Source organism: Xiphias gladius, chromosome 18, assembly GCF_016859285.1.
Source record: "Xiphias gladius isolate SHS-SW01 ecotype Sanya breed wild chromosome 18, ASM1685928v1, whole genome shotgun sequence".
In the NCBI taxonomy this organism is placed as follows: Eukaryota; Metazoa; Chordata; class Actinopteri; order Istiophoriformes; family Xiphiidae; genus Xiphias; species Xiphias gladius.
This window is the reverse complement of record NC_053417.1, coordinates 8080631-8096428: the sequence shown is the minus strand read 5'-3', so window position 1 is coordinate 8096428 and position 15798 is coordinate 8080631. Positions and strand designations below refer to the sequence as shown.

General features: G+C 41.0%; 2 protein-coding genes across 7 annotated transcripts; one reads left to right on the top strand and one right to left on the bottom strand.

The window, feature by feature from the left end:
• The first annotated feature begins 285 nt into the window (after nt 1-285).
• LOC120804527 (solute carrier family 35 member E2A-like) lies at nt 286-8036 on the top strand. Of its 4 annotated transcripts, none has more exons than XM_040154025.1 (9): nt 286-574; nt 1261-1725; nt 1995-2130; nt 2359-2486; nt 3084-3204; nt 3277-3330; nt 3423-3495; nt 3758-3903; nt 5907-8036. In XM_040154025.1, the coding sequence occupies exons 2-9, from the start codon at nt 1446-1448 to the stop codon at nt 6133-6135; spliced, it is 1167 nt and encodes a 388-aa protein (XP_040009959.1). In that variant the 5' UTR covers nt 286-574; nt 1261-1445; the 3' UTR covers nt 6136-8036. The 4 variants fall into 4 exon arrangements, with proteins under 4 accessions (XP_040009959.1, XP_040009960.1, XP_040009962.1 ...); XM_040154026.1 differs by having other exon boundaries at nt 1238-1725; XM_040154028.1 differs by lacking the exon at nt 286-574 and adding an exon at nt 629-680.
• A 1373-nt stretch (nt 8037-9409) lies between these two features.
• LOC120804362 (solute carrier family 25 member 45) lies at nt 9410-15009 on the bottom strand. Of its 3 annotated transcripts, none has more exons than XM_040153790.1 (8): nt 14804-15009; nt 13856-13990; nt 13331-13387; nt 13169-13212; nt 13016-13087; nt 12698-12886; nt 10609-10843; nt 9410-10044 (listed from the first exon to the last, which is right to left on the bottom strand). In XM_040153790.1, the coding sequence occupies exons 3-8, from the start codon at nt 13365-13367 to the stop codon at nt 9764-9766; spliced, it is 858 nt and encodes a 285-aa protein (XP_040009724.1). In that variant the 5' UTR covers nt 13368-13387; nt 13856-13990; nt 14804-15009; the 3' UTR covers nt 9410-9763. The 3 variants fall into 3 exon arrangements, with proteins under 3 accessions (XP_040009724.1, XP_040009725.1, XP_040009723.1); XM_040153791.1 differs by having other exon boundaries at nt 14861-15009; XM_040153789.1 differs by having other exon boundaries at nt 14853-15008.
• Between the last annotated feature and the right edge of the window lie 789 nt (nt 15010-15798).

Here is a 15798-nt window from a genome sequence, read left to right as displayed (position 1 = left end):
AACACAGTGATTCTATCTTAAAAAATAAAAGCTTTTTTTTTTACATTTTTTTTCCCAGTAAATTCAGGCGAAAGGTATTTATTTAGAACTAAGCTTTTCTCAAATTGAAAAACTAAAATCTGAAAATCTTAGCTGTAATGGAAGATCATTACAATAACATAAACGTGGACTCATCGGCCATGGTTTTAGTATTGGCATTAATTCGCGAACAGAGGTTTAAATTTGAAGGTTTTTACTCGTATTCTGGGGTTGTTTCGCCTTAGCTTGACACTGGGCAGTCATTGTTAGCAGCCACGTCTCGGGGTCAGGTGCACAGATATGGGTAACCCAGATAGATAGGTGAACGTGGGCGTGCAGTGAGAACAGGCTCAGATAACGCCGGCGGGCTACAGCGGACAGCACTGCAGGCTTGTTAGCTCCCGTTCCTTTGCATCTGGTCTTCCTACAAACAAAGCGAGGGTTAGCTAGCGTCGGTGTGCAACTTCCTCCCCATAACCCACTCGCCGCTGTCTCGTCGACCAGCTGGGTGGATTTTTTTCAGTCCAAGCTGAAGCATCCAGGTTCCGAGAGAGAGGTAAGAGCCGGTTACATTTTGACTTTGCTTTTAACTCTGACACCTTGGGTTGTTGCCAGAGGAGGCTAGCCGCACCGAACTTGAAATCTTGCCCGTCCGCTTGAAGGTAACGTTACTTCGTTTGCATTAAAAACAAACCTAAGGGGCTTTCAACAACAACAACAACAAAAACCAAAGAAAAACAACGGGAACCTCTCTTGAATACACCAGTTAGCACAGATTTCTGTAAACGTTCGTTGAGGTTCTCGGTAGGTGCTGTTTACCTTTTTTTTTATCCTCGGTCTTCTCTTAGCAACACACACACACGGTTTAGGGGCTTCGACGACTGCTCTCGTTCATATGAGGAGCCCTGCTATGTTTCAGATGTGAAGTGGTGTTCAAAACGAGGTGTTTGCAGCATCGCGGCAGTGTCCGATAAGTATGTATTAAATGCTGTACGTTACAAACTCGAAACTAGCGGTTTAAGTACAGGGAATAGAATACGAAGTGGTATGGATAGATTGACAATATGCGTTATGCGATTGTGATTGTATGTGAAACATCAGAGCAGCATGAGAAAAAACACACACCATATTTACAGAACTGCAACGAGTAGACGGGAAGTTACCAACTGCTTTGCAAAGAGCATGATTTTCATCCTTCTGTTTTTCTCTCACCTGTCAGAAAATGATATCTGTTCTTTCCAGCTGCTGCGGAGGAGAACCGGTCCTAAAAGCATTCCCAGCAGCCACTGCGCCACCGAGGGGACTGCTCCGTTGCTGGACCCATCAGAAGATGGACTAAGCCTTTAAAAAACTTCGCCAGCGCCTCACCTCTCCTCGTATCACCCACCTGTTGGGCCCCCGGAGGGGCCCCTCGGGCAGCAAGCGGGATGCCCAGCAGCAGGCAGACTGCCAGGCACCCGGTGTGGCGCTTCCTGTCGCCGTTCGGCACCCGACAGGAACGAGTGGTGCTGGCCCGAAGCGAGAGCTTGCCAGGGGAGCAGGTGCTGAAGATCACGGTCACCGAGACCACGGTGATCGAGGCGGAGTCCGGGGTGTGGAACTGGCGCTCCCTGACCTACCTGGGCCTCTGGTACTTCTTCAGTTTCTGCACCCTGTTCCTCAACAAGTACATCCTGTCACTGCTGGAGGGGGAGCCCAGCATGCTGGGTAAGGAGACATTATATACACTTCTGCTACTACTGATATTAATGTTAACTACTAAAATATACTGTACACTATATTAATTATCCTGATTGATAATCAGGATATAAACTTGTTAAACTTCTGTCTTCACTGCTATAGCCGTGAAAAATCATGGCAGAGGTAACTATTAGGCGACAGCTGCAGCGGGAGGAGCCCAAGTTGTTTGTTTGGCGTGCATGCTGCAGGGGTGTGTCGCAGCAGCTCCAATTTGTTGTCTTTCATATGCTCCCCAGGTGCTGTTCAGATGCTCTCCACCACAGTCATTGGCTGCCTAAAGATGTTTGTCCCCTGTTGCCTGTACCAGCACAAGTCCAGAACCGAGTACCCCCCCAACTTCATAATGATCATGCTATTTGTCGGACTCATGAGGTGGGTTCCCTCTGTCTCCAGACTGCACGATTGCTTACTAATAATTATGTTTAAATACATGTTTCTTTATATATGCATGTCTAAATAACTACTATGGGTTTTACTAGTGTTTTTTTTTTTTATTTTATTTTTTTACCCAAATCAGCAAATCACCAGTTGCAAACTTAATAGTGGATTTTACAAAAAACAACATTTATAAAAGTCCAGTATTGGCACCATCTCTCTCAGGTTCACCACAGTTGTTCTGGGCTTGGTGAGCCTGAAGAATGTGGCCGTGTCGTTTGCAGAGACAGTGAAGAGCTCCGCGCCAATCTTCACTGTCATCATGTCCAGGCTGATCCTCGGGGAGTACACGGGTAGGCACTGATGACAGTTCCTCTGATGTACGTCTGTATGAGGGGCCTGCGTGTAAGATGTCAGGACACCAGAGCTTTAGCGAACGCTGAACTGTCTTTCATTTCCGATGAAAAGTCAAATGCATTGCTGGTTTTTGTCTTTTCACAGAGCTCGTTGACAGTAAGAAAAATATAAAATAATAACACCAGCCCTGTCCGTAAATGTAAATGTGATATTTTCTTGTTACTCAAACGGCATGTAGTTGGCCAGGACAGACTGAAAGCATTGTTAGTCGACACTTACGTTCTGCTCTACTTCTGCAAAAATGAATCATTGTGATGAGATAAAAAAGTTGAAGTGTATCTCACAAAGCAAATTTACTTTGTTAGCGTGACCAAGGAAAACTTGGTTGGATGGTTTTTTTTATTTCAAATCATGTGCTAAATCTGAGGGCTCCTACTTCACAACACCTCCTTCAGTGGATTAAATTCTTTGCTTGTATATGCATGAAATACAGTTATATAACTATTGCATCCAGAGGTAAATAAAGGCATGGGTTATTTGATAAGTGTAGTGACTAAATTTATGGCGTGTGCTGTTTGTTTTCCAATCTGCAGGGCTGTGGGTGAACCTGTCCCTGTTCCCTGTCATGGCCGGCCTGGCCCTCTGCACAGCCACAGAGATCAGCTTCAACATGCTCGGCTTCTCCGCCGCGCTCTCCACCAACATCATGGACTGGTACTGCAGCACTCGACACAGCCATTCCACAGCAGTGCGATTCTTTATTTAACCCTTTATCTCTGATCTCAGTTTGCAGAACGTATTCTCCAAAAAACTGCTAAGTGGAGACACATACAAGTTCAGGTAAAAGACTCTGATACTTTCTACTTATAACTGTAAAATTGCACATTTCTATGCACTGAAAACTCAATAATTATCTAATGGACTTATTTCAGCCCTCCAGAGCTGCAGTTCTATACCAGTGCAGCAGCAGTCATCATGCTTATACCTGCCTGGGTGTTCCTCTTGGTAGGTCAACACATAATTATTGCTACAATTATTGTCGTATTAAATTGTTGTTAAGGCCAGGCCAGTGTGATTACAGTGTATATACCATACCTAAAGGGTGTAGTCAATTGTGGGATTAAGTTTCTTGAATAGAAAAGGCAGTAGCAACACATTTGTTGATAGTTTATTAATTGAAAATACAGACTGTGACAGGACTGACAGTAAATGTTGATGCGCCAGTTGTAATGTTGGCGGTTGTTGCGCTCCGTGTCCATGTTTTCAGGACATTCCAGTTATTGGGAAGAGCGGCCGGAGCTTCATCTTCAGTCAAGACATTATCCTGTTGCTGCTTTTCGACGGCGGCCTGTTCCATCTGCAGAGTGTCACCGCCTATGCTCTCATGGGACGGATCTCCCCAGTTACCTTCAGGTAGGAGGCCGGAAGAGAACATGGGGTAACGGGCTAATCTATGTAACAGGGGTCCTAATCTGTACTGAACTTTATGACTAAATGTTAGCCAGTCTAGATACCTCTATTACCACTCCTTACTTTTGTCCCTTATAACGGCTGCAGGACTTAGTTTTCTGATGAAGCCGATGTTGAAGATAATTATACACACTGCTGGCCACTTTATTAGGTACACCTTCCTTATGCTCAGTATGATCCCTTTTATTTCCAGTACAGCAGAGTTCTTGGTGAGGTTTATACACATGCTGGAAATGGTCCATGCTTATTAGATAACACCCTCAGTTTCACTTTATCTTAAAGGAGAACTGCCCTGATTTACCACATCCAAGTCTGTTTACAGTTCTTAGGGTGTATATGTGTATAAAGCCTTTTGTGGCCCCCGTGAGAGCTGCGTGAAGTCTGCAGTTGATGAAAAAAATCTGGGGTTTGGAGTTAGACATCAGTAGCCCACTTCTCAAATCTGCTTATGCTGCTAACTAGCATAACACCCCTAAATCTCCGACCAAACTGTCTGGTCAAGTTGCATTGGGGGTAATGTAGGCATCGATTTTGATCCTTTATTTAAGAAAACTGTCCCACGTGAGTATCAAGATATCATGATATTGGGGAAAATCACTGTCACCACCATAAAATGTTGAATACATTATGACTTGACACGCTGACCTGCTGAAAAAGCAGAGCCTGTGCCCATGAAAGGATGCACCTGGTCAACCAGAATGCTTTTGTATTTTGTGGAATTTAAATGATGCGCCATCATTATACCACTACTATGGATCTGTACTGTTGATGCAAAAAATTCTGACCATGTCATCAGCATGCTGCAGCAGAAATTAAAATTCGTCAGGCCATCCTCCTCTTTTAGTTGACAGGAGTGGTAACTCACATTTCACGCTCTTCTGCACACTACTGTGGTACTGTGCTTGAACCTGTCTGTCCTCTTTGCACTGAACTCTCGATTTCTGACAAGCCATATTTTCCAAAATTGTACATTTTTATCTCCACGCTCTCTGTGAACTCCTGACACTTGAGTATAAAAAAAAAAAAAAAAAGTCCCAATAAAACAGCTGTTACTGAAATGCTGGAACCACCACATCTAGCTCATTCTAATGCAGAAGATTTCAAACTGTGGAGCGCCTCCCCAGAGGGGTGCTGGAGAGTTGAAAGGCAGTGCGAAGCGACAGAGGGGAGGCGTGGAATCATAACTCAGTCAACACACAGAGCTGATACACATATTTTTACATTAAATGCAATTCACACTTCCCAGGGATATCATTATCCCCGATGCCCAGGGGGAATAAATGTCATAAATCTGCTCGGAAACCACAGAAAAAAGATGCTCTTTATAACCCCAGACCTTGTCTGAGAAACATGGCTTTTTTAAGTTTTCTTCAGTATCAAACCAATCCCATGATAGATATCTGTACCTCCATAGGTACTTTGCAAACAGGAGCTGCTAATAGCAAATTCAGCAAACTTCATTGGTGCCGGTTTTAGTGACAAAATTCATGAATATTAACTTTTTTTAATGTTGCACTATCAATATCTTGAAGACGTTACTAAGTCTCGGAACGTCTCAGATGAGGGGTGTTAGAGGGGGTGTAGCTGTTGGGCCCACAGGGTCAGACTTTGAAAGCCCCTTTTCTAATGCATGGTCAAACAGATACAAAAAACTCTTGACTCTGGCTGCTTTCTTTAAATATTGAGTTGCAGCCACACAATTGGCTGTCTGGAGGAGCTGGGAAACATATAAAACCACATAATGTGACTATTGAGTGTATGTTTGCTGATTGACTTCAGAAGGACCCATAATGTGGACCTTATTGCAGTTAGATGAAGCAGTTTAAAATGGGAGTGAGCTAAGCATCAGAACCATGTTTCTCATAATGTTAATGATGAAACTCAAGCCCAGAACTGGATGAGCGTGACGTTAACGCCGACAGTAACAACCGTCATCTCTTCCTCAGTGTCGCCAGTACTGTCAAGCACGCCCTGTCAGTGTGGCTGAGCATCATCGTGTTCAGTAACCAGATCACCATCCTCAGCGCCACTGGCACTGTCCTTGTGTTTGTCGGGGTCTTCTTTTACAACAAGGCCAGGCAGATCCAGAGGGAAACCTTACAGGCCATGGCTGCTGAGCAGAACCACAAACCACTACTGCAGGACCAGGACTTCCAAGCTGCTCAGTCTCACTGAGGACTCAGCACTTAAGACTAAGATGCTGCTTGAAATGAAATCAAGGTGTTAAAATCCTGTTTGCTTACCTGTGGCTCTCCAAACAGCATGACAGGATTTTTCTATGTTCTCCACCATGTACACATGACAGTGCATATTTTTTTCAGGTGCCATTCAGTGTCACTGTCGTGTCTTTGAGCTTAAAGCAAACGCTGGTGACCGGCTCAGTAAGGTCGCCAAAGTTGGTCTGTTTGACAAAGCTTTCACTAGTCCTGTGGAACAGTATATACAGTATTTCTTTGTCCCTATCCTGACGACCTTACTTACACTTTAATCATCCTTGATCCTTTGCTTTGTCTAATATTGGTCAGTAAAAGGGGAAGCTCAGGGTGTCCTTCAGCGTTTTGAAGGAAGTGACTTCTGTAAGCTTTTTGTCTTACCTTTGCATTCCAGAGCGTGCTGGTTTCTCTCTCCTTTGTGGTACAGCAGCTGCTGAATGTATGCTATTGTGAATATCTGTGGAGCATTGAAGCTGTAAGATATTCATTCCTGATAGTGTAACCTACACTGTTTCATACAATGTAAAATTTCTCGATTGCATCTGAATACAAGATGTGAATATAGGGCACAAGTGCCTGAGATGTGAGGCTGTTGGGAGGCTCGTCCGGCCAAAGCGTAGACTGACCGTCTGACACATTTGTAAACAATGTGTGAAACATTTGGAAGCCACATACTGCATTCTAGGAATGCTCATCGTCTCTCATTACCTGTTGTGGGTGTATTTAGGGATTAATGTACTTGCATTTTCTTTTTGTTATTCTTTGTAAACTGACTCACCCCCGGTGCATGCTGGGATAGCAGTCCTGGCGACCATGATCAGGAAAAGGGGCATGGAGAATGAATGGATGGCCAAGGTGCTGTTTATCACACATTCAGGATGTTAAAGAGAAAAGGTTTATTACAAGTTTCGGTTTTGATTTTGTAGCTCAGATCGATTATGTCGGACAGCCAGATGATGTTTCAAACAAACCCCAAGTCAGTAAAATAAGAAGGTGAACGGTAAAATTCCCATACAAACTGTCCGTATTATCATCCATCAGTGTTTACAAGAAACTTCCTGGTTCAACTTTTGTTTGAATTTGCGTCTTGTGCCAAGAGGGATTACTGACATTAAAAATGTTTTACCTCCAAATAAAGTCGTAGATTATGTTTGTTTTAATAGTCGCCTGATTTATTGGACGGCCCGTTGGATGTATTTTAGCAATGTCACTGTGTTCTAAGATCTCAGGTGACTGCTGTGTTGTTATAAGCAACTATAAAACCTAAATTCTAATAAAACCAGTTTTCTTTTAAACAAAAAAACTTTAGGACACATGCTTTAAAACAGGTTCAAACCTCTGTCATTTATACTAGTAGGTTTTAATGTAAAACCTGTCTCTATGGGCTATCTTGTAGCCTCTTTAAAACAACACAACAAACATCAGCTGTTCATGAATAAGTTCAGGATAAGAGCTGCATCACAAAATGAAAATTCCCATTCAGTAAGTGTTGCCAGTGCTTCCCTATCTGTCCTCACGAGTCTCATTTCAGCTTCTGTGGTGTAAGTGAAGCTTCTCCCAGAGATGTCTCTTCCATATAAACAAATTAGTGCCACTATTACACCTTTCCAAAAATAGCTGCACGGTGCCAATAATGTAATAATAACAGTACATGCAGTATGAATCTTATTATGAGCATACTGCTTGTAGTCTCCTACTCTGCTCGTGTGTGTCCAGGCTTCTCTCCCAATTTTGCTGACGGTTACTGACATAACACAGTCCATTGGGTGTCTGATAGGACATATCTGTATTAATCATTGTCTGATAGCTATTTTTTTTTTTTTTTCAAAAGCATTTTAGTATTCATTTGTTTGCTTTAATTTTTTGTGCCTCACCGGAGGTTTTTTTTTTTTTTTTTGGTTTTGTTTTTTTTGTTTTCTTGTCGGCCTTGAAAATTCTTTTTAATTTAAATACTAAACATGTTCATTCTACATGCCTATTTCCTGCTATTGTCTGATCATTTGTTTTTTCTGTAAACCACTTATGAAAACCAGGGTTGGGCTATGATTTCATGTTGATACCATACAAATATACTGTATCTTTTTACTTATCTTCCATATTAAGTCTTTGAAGTGCTGCCTCAAGAGGCAAGGTCAATCCTGCAGAGTTTTCCTGTGTAACTATCATTAAAGGTTCACAAGTGGAAATTGTTGAGGTAGGACGGAGCAGTTGTGAACTGTATGTTGGGGAACGTGCAAATCCGAGATGTAAAAATATTCAGTGATGTAACTCCTTAGTGAGGATGAGAACGTGTTTGGTGGACACTGTGCAGAAAATAAAAGTATTTTCTCTTGAGCACCTTGTGTATTTTGAGTGGTCAGCCAGTATTGACAGTGATTTCATGTTGCATTACTGATTTATCCTGTTTATAACCAGTTTTCGGGAAATATCCTGCTTATCCTGTTATATATTCCATTTATCTTCCATTTGCAAATGTAAACACATTTTTGTTGGGCTTGAAGGTTCTTTCTTGATATTGGAAATGATTGAAAATTCTTAAACCTCTAATACCTGATTTTTTTTTTTTTTTTCTGGCCTCTTAGGGCAGCGCAATAAGCTGTAAAAACAACACTGACATATCACCTAAAGTTAATATGGTGAATGTTAGAAAACACGCATCAGCATTAGCATTCATTTGGCGTCATGTTTCCGGCCGCCTGGCAACTGTAAGGCCAATATTCACCTTCCTCCCTGCTCGGTCTTTGGTCACCAATAACTTTGAGGAAATATCTTCAGCTACTAATTGCTCCCCTATGTTCATTAGTTAATTATTAACTGTCTGCTTTTTGCTGCCGACAAATAGTGTTCACTGGGTTTATCTGGAAACAATGCTGATGAGAGCAGGGCGAGTGAATCCAAAGAGTAAAGTTGAAAGGAGGTAAAAAGCTCCGGAGAGCTGAAAGGAGCTGCAGATAATTTTGTGTCAGTCCTTTGATTCATTGTTAATGTAAAAATATCAATTATAGCAGCTTTAACTCAAGGTCCCTGTACTAGATTTTCAGCCAATTTTCCTCCACTCCTGACGGCCCTCATTAGCAGGTTTGCGCATTTGTCAGTTTTATTCTTTCAAATCTCAACTATTTTAACTCTATCCACCAACTGAAATGTTTGGGTTTTTTTACTGTACAATATTTACTGTATATGTGGCCTGTGGGGCCTAAAATGGTTGGACCATTCACCAGTAATGAAATCAGCGACATTCTTTGTATTTATTTATTAGGAAATCATTTAGTGTTTGTGTCCAGTTGATATGAATAAAATGCTTTGAAATAAAAAATATACCTATAGTGAATTCAGGTTTCTGACACTAGCCAAATGAAAGTTGACCTACCTACCCTACGTAGACTTTAAAAAGGTCACAAAACAGTATTTCAATACTCAACTAAGTTTTAGACACTTTTTTTTTTTTTAAGATATCAGCTGAAACAGTCCAGGTAACCCTGAAAATATCCGACCTACAGTCATGTGGTGTGTATTAAATTCTCCACAATGCGGGAAGATCCTTTGATTTGCAAGGCAAAATCTGTATCCATTCACTGTCAGGACTGAGGTCATCTTGTTGGTGGACAGAAAATCTCCATCAGACTCTCGTAGCTGAGGAAGGTGACGGCGTTGACGGGGAAGGCCCTCATGCTGTTCAGTAGGAGGCCTTTGAAAAACACCCTAAATCCCTCCTCTCTCACGCTCACTGTCATGCAGTTGAGGACCCCACTGTACTCCCGCCCGCCGGCTCCTGACATCTGGAGCCGGGCTTTCACCACGTCCATAGGTGTGGCAAAGGCCCAGGTCACCACACCCGCCACGCCACCTGCCATCAATATTGCAAGCGTACCTGAAAAGAAAAGATTAACAATTAATGTAAATATTTGAAGTCGTGCGTACTGAAAGATAACAGTAGACTAAATGAACCCTGGACATTTGGAAGTGCCACTGAAAATCAAACTTTATTTTGGAGAACAGTTTTAAAAAAAAAGCTCCATCCATCGAAAGCTGAACTCACCAATGTTGCATATTTTGCTTTTTAAAAATATCTAGTATCCTTAATATGGAAGCCCATTTCTGCCAGGAAAAGACATGATAGGAATGAAAAAAAAAGCTCATGGTAAATCAAAACTATAAGACACTAATTCACATTTTGACACATTACATTTGAACTTATTATAAAAAAAATTTGACTGAGTAAAATATTTACGTTTAAGTTTGACTTATAATTTTTTGCATATCTCCCAATTTTGATTAACAGTATTTGGGTTTTTTTTGGGTTTTTTTTCATTTCTAACTTTTTATTTTTTCCTGACAGACATGAGCTTCCATACCTCACACACCAGCCTGGTTGCATATTCTCTGAGGGTTGGTACCGTTGCACTTTGGTAGAGTCGTGCTCTCTGTTACTGACCCGGCTGTTTGCCGCTCTCTGTCAGAGCCTTTCGAGTGACCTCATAAGGCAAAAAGTAGAGTCCATAGCAGGGTACATCCCTCAGGGCGAGGGCCAGCCCTCCTCTGAACAGACCCCTGGGTCCCTCCTCCTTCAGGATGACAGCAACACAGTGAATGGGTCCACGGTATCGGTCAGCAGTTGTTTGACCCTGAAGACGCACCTTCACCAGGTCAATGGGTGCACAAACAAACACCTTAAAGCAGATCACATTAAAAGGGTCAGTCCACCCAAATTGTGCTTAACTGTTTTAAGCAATGAGGATTTAGTTTTAATTTTAGTCAGTATTTCTGAAAGATTTATGACCCCAAGTATCAGTTTAAAGGATAAGGCTGTTGACCAACAATGAACTGAGTGTTGTCTCTGTATCCAAAGCCTGATATAACTCTTTTCTCATTTCATAGATTTCCACTCTTTTACCTGCTCTCTGCAGGTACAGTATTTCTGCCTCCAGAGCTTTATAGTCTGGACTTGTAATTACAAACTACGTACTGCCCCATGATCCTGCTCAACACCCACTGCTACAATTATTATTATTCCTATGATGATGATGATTATGATTATTAGTGGTAGTAGTGCAGTTCCTGTACAAAACGTGTTTGTTATCTCATTAATAGTTCAATAATTTATTCAATCATCTAATCATCTAATTTCCACATCACTGTTTTATGGTATTATTAATAATGATTAATAATAATAATAATGATGATAATAGACCCTATTTGTCAGATACCTGATCATAAAATACTGGACAATAAATTCAAAAGGATTGGTGTCACACATACACTCACTTATCAGTTTATTAATTACACCCAGATCAAACTAATGCTGTATAATAAAGACCTGCATAAAGACCTGCTACATTTGTGATTTGTTTTTAAAGATGTACATTTTCCTTTAAATACTTGTGTTTTTGATGACAGCAGAACTTGCTATGCAGTGCTGCTGCAGGTACAATTGAACCATACATGCTCTCTTTAGATGCCACATCACTCAACTTCATCAGTTTTCATTATCTAGAAATAAGACTGGGCAGCTTGGCTGGTGAAACAGATTGAACACACAGATTAATCCAAACATGAAGCGTTTGTCAACTGGAATAAATAAAAGTATATCAATCTCTATCAACACATAGGTACTGCAGTTGACAGAAGCTATAGGATACATTGGTTGATATTGTTAGCAAGTGTCCCAGCAGAATTTATGATCCCTGTATCCTCTGATGGCTGAGGCTGCTGTTTGTTGGTAAATGGTGTATCTCTCCTTGCAATCTGTAGCTCATTTCACCTTTTCCGTGTTATCTCAGCAAATGTCACACCAACACCTTGTTTCATGGCAACAGTATTTTCATCCTCTGTAAATAAATGGTATTTCTTGGTAATGAACCTCTTGGAAGCCTCCTGGTGGTCAGATAAAATAATGCGAATATTGACTCTTATGGTATTCATGCTTCTATTGTGATTAATCCTAATGACCCTTCCATCTATTTTCACACTTAGTCAAGGGGCAATTTTAAACTGACACTTCTGTCAATGACAAGGAATGTTCACAACTATTGAAAGAATCCTATTGTGGCCACGTACCTGTACTTGGGCATGAGAATCAGGTTAAATTCCCACTTGGACCTAATTACTATCAACCTTTACATGGTTGTTTGCTACACCTTTCATTTTCACAAACCTTTGGCCTCCCCTCTGGTGCGTGGCTTCAGACAAACTTCAGACTATTAACCCCGTTCTGACCTAGACTTTTGTTTTGTGGGTTGTAGTGAACACTGCAACCTCCATGGTCCAGTAGCACTTCACACTTTAAATCTCAATTTCCTGCAACGTCTGCCCTATAGCAGGTGGGGAACACGTGTGCTACATGAAAGTATTCATAATTTGCCATTTCCTCTCTGAAAGGAGAATTTTCACACCCTGAGAAGGGTCAGTTTCATAGCACTTGTGGTCCTGTGGAGCCCTACAGTCATCATACCAGTAATATCTGCAGCTGTGGTCCTGCAAGGTGCTTCGGATGAAACCAGCCAGGGAACATCAGGCGTTCTTACCTGCACCAGACCTGAGAAGCAGCCAGCAGCGAAGACCTGTGCAGAAGATGCCGGTTTGCCTTGACTGCGGTCACTGCGCTGAGATTGAGTGAGGTAATCTAAGGCATTACTGTAAGAGCCAAAGACAGCAGAGTTGGCGATGCCAGTGGTCAGCACGGGAAATGCCATGCCCTTAAAAAATCCATGGAGCTGATATAATAAAAGCATTAAAAAAAAACAAGTAAGTGTGCATCAATACTTTCTGTCACATGCAGGTTGTGGCTATTTGCTATATGCAGTGATATCTGGTGAAACAGTTTAAGAGAATGTGACATCTACCCCTTCATGAGAGTATGTCTTCGCCACACAGTGAAGTATCCCTTTATACATAGAGTTGGCCTGCAAGCGCACCTGAAAATGAAACATGAGGTGTCAGAAAACGCAGATTTTATGCATTTAGTCATGTTTATGCCTTTCAGTGTGTCCGTCAACCTTCACTGTGTCTAATGGATGTCCAACTGCCAGTCCCACTGCACCTACAATCAAATAACCAACAAAGATATGATATTTCTCCACATGTACACAACTAATATACCACTATACCACAAATACATCTGTATATAATCTTTTTTTTTTTTTTTTTTTTTTTTTTACCTGAAATGCTCCCAGCTATGAATTCCAAAAAAGGCATGACTGGGACAATTTCACAACCTGCAAAGAAGACCAATGTGTTTGAACTTGTCATAAAGATAACCGCTCTACCGCTGCTATAACTGACTATGGTCTCACAGCCAAGGATAGTTAATGTATGACTACTGATACATATAAAGACGATATAGGTAGGTTACCTATAGGTTAGATATGTTTACATCAAATTTAGGTCCAAGGTGAAATCAGTTATAACCGTGTTTTACTCATAAAAAAGTAAAACACGAAGGTACAAGGATCTTGTGCAGAGGATTTAACATATGACTAGTGATTTTTTTTTTTTTTTGGAGCTTTTTCCACAACTCTTCCCTCGACTTTTCCTCCGGTTGGCTTTAGCCTGTCCAATACTAGCTTAGAAACATATTTCGCGAGTAGAGACACTTACACTATTACACTATGTTATCATGCGGTATGTTAATAGCATTATATCATGCAAAAAAAAGGTTTGTTGTCTTGGACCAGCTGGCTTACCTTTCGTAAAAGTCACCTCATCGTTAGAACATCCTCGGAGCGACCCTGCTCATCCTAAGCCGTATCGCCCTTTCACTACGGCAACATCAGTGGTCATTTAAATGGCAACGTTTCCGGTTTGAATGGCTGTCTTTTCTAAATAAAAGCCAAGACATGTTCGTGTAAGTCATTGACGCTGCCAACTAAAAGACAATTTAGTGGGCCAGATATTAACACACAACAATTTAGCAGTAGATCCAAAATAAAGCATTATAAAAAGGTTACTATGTATGTATCCCTGGAATTCAAAGCAGGTGGAATATTGAAACTTCCTTTAAGCCTAAAAGGCATCTCATCAGACACAACAGATTTAAAGGGGCCTTGGAAAGATGGTTTCTCAGTCATTTAAACCCTGATTTATATGATGAAGTAAACTCTGAATATGTAGTCCATTCGACTTTGCCACTGGAAGTAGTTTGTAATTGTTGGAATGTATGCTGTCTGTTATACGTGGAGGACCGCAATGGAAAGAAACTTTTAGGCTTTTTTGTGTTTTAATCCGATGATTGTAACTACTTTTAACTGTATGTCTAAACTGTATGTCACGTAAATCTAAATAATCAAATCGATTAATTTGTTCATTCATAAATTATAGAGGGAAAATCTGAATTTAAGTGAGGCTATTGTTGATATGCCCTGTAGACATTGGATTTGAAATGAAACTACTGACTATGAGTGTTAACTCTCATTTGTAGGTTTTTATATCCACATCAGATTAACAGTGATGGTATCCCTTTTCATATACAGTCTTCCAAACTTTAAGGGAGAAGAAAGTATATAGTATACAAGTTAACACAAACTTAAAATCTTCATAATTAATGCATGGCGTTTCCAGTCAATGCATATACATAGGCTATATTTTCCCTGTGTAATATTCAGTGATTTCTGGACCCAACTACAGACACAAACCCCGGCAGGCTGGATGAGTGAAGTGACTCTTTAATGAGTGAAAAAATACTTAGTCACTCAGGTGAAGAAGATGGCAGACAGGAACCCAGGAATATGGGTGGCAGGAAAACTGAGGAGCTAAGGCAGGAACAAGACAGATAATCCACAGAGGAAACAGGAGAGATCGAACACAGACGAACTGACAAAACATAAAGGGAGCACAGATTCTTAAATACACTAGTGAAGGGGAAGACGATAGGACACAGGTGAAACTAATTAGGATGGGGCACGCAATCACAAAAGGTGGGGGGAAAAACGCATAAAGACAAGATGTTAAACAACTAAACACACAACAAGTAAGGGATTACAAAATAAAGCAGGATGCACAGAGTCCAGGCAAAGAGTCAGTAAGAGGGGCAGACCACTACACCCTGGTGATGCACAACTAGAAACGCACCATCTTTATGTTGCTTGTTTCGGGGAACTTTTTGTCTCTGATCTGGTCCTCTGCAGGTCTCAGTGAGACTGGGGTCAGGTGACTGACTTGGTCAGTCAAGAAGATTCTAATATTTGGCCTTGAAAACTCCTCAGTTACCTTTTCTGTTAAATTTAGGATCATTGTCCTGCTAGATTGTACTAAAATTGGGGTAGTGTAAAAAATGGACTACAATTCCTACATTGTTCACTCAGTAACCTCACTGTTTCATTTCAAATTCGGTGTGCTCGAGTGGAGCCATAACAATAGAAAACTTTGTACCTGTCCGAATGTTTATGGATTTGTCTGTCATTTAGGGTACTGGGCACCAATTATGATTTAAGTGGAGGAAATAATACATTCAATAATACTATCAACATTTAACTCTCATATCAAAAACAAAAAAAGGAAGCAATGAACAACAAGACATGAAAAGCATTTCATTGTTCCCAGAGAGTTTGTGGCTTTGGACAGACATGGTTTTGGTCTTGCATATAAAATAGGATAAACCAGAGTGAAATGGTTAGTTGCATTGCATAAA

Coding starts and splice junctions, on each gene's coding strand:
- LOC120804527 (XM_040154025.1), top strand. CDS start 1,446: ATGCCCAGCAGCAGGCAGACTGCCAGGCACCCGGTGTGGCGCTTCCTG. Junction 2,487..3,083: donor GATCCTCGGGGAGTACACGG/GTAGGCACTGAT, acceptor TCCAATCTGCAG/GGCTGTGGGTGAACCTGTCC. Junction 3,331..3,422: donor GGAGACACATACAAGTTCAG/GTAAAAGACTCT, acceptor GACTTATTTCAG/CCCTCCAGAGCTGCAGTTCT.
- LOC120804362 (XM_040153790.1), bottom strand. CDS start 13,367: ATGCCTTTTTTGGAATTCATAGCTGGGAGCATTTCAG. Junction 13,088..13,168: donor ATCCATTAGACACAGTGAAG/GTTGACGGACAC, acceptor TTTCATTTTCAG/GTGCGCTTGCAGGCCAACTC. Junction 10,045..10,608: donor AGAGAGCGGCAAACAGCCGG/GTCAGTAACAGA, acceptor TTTTCTTTTCAG/GTACGCTTGCAATATTGATG.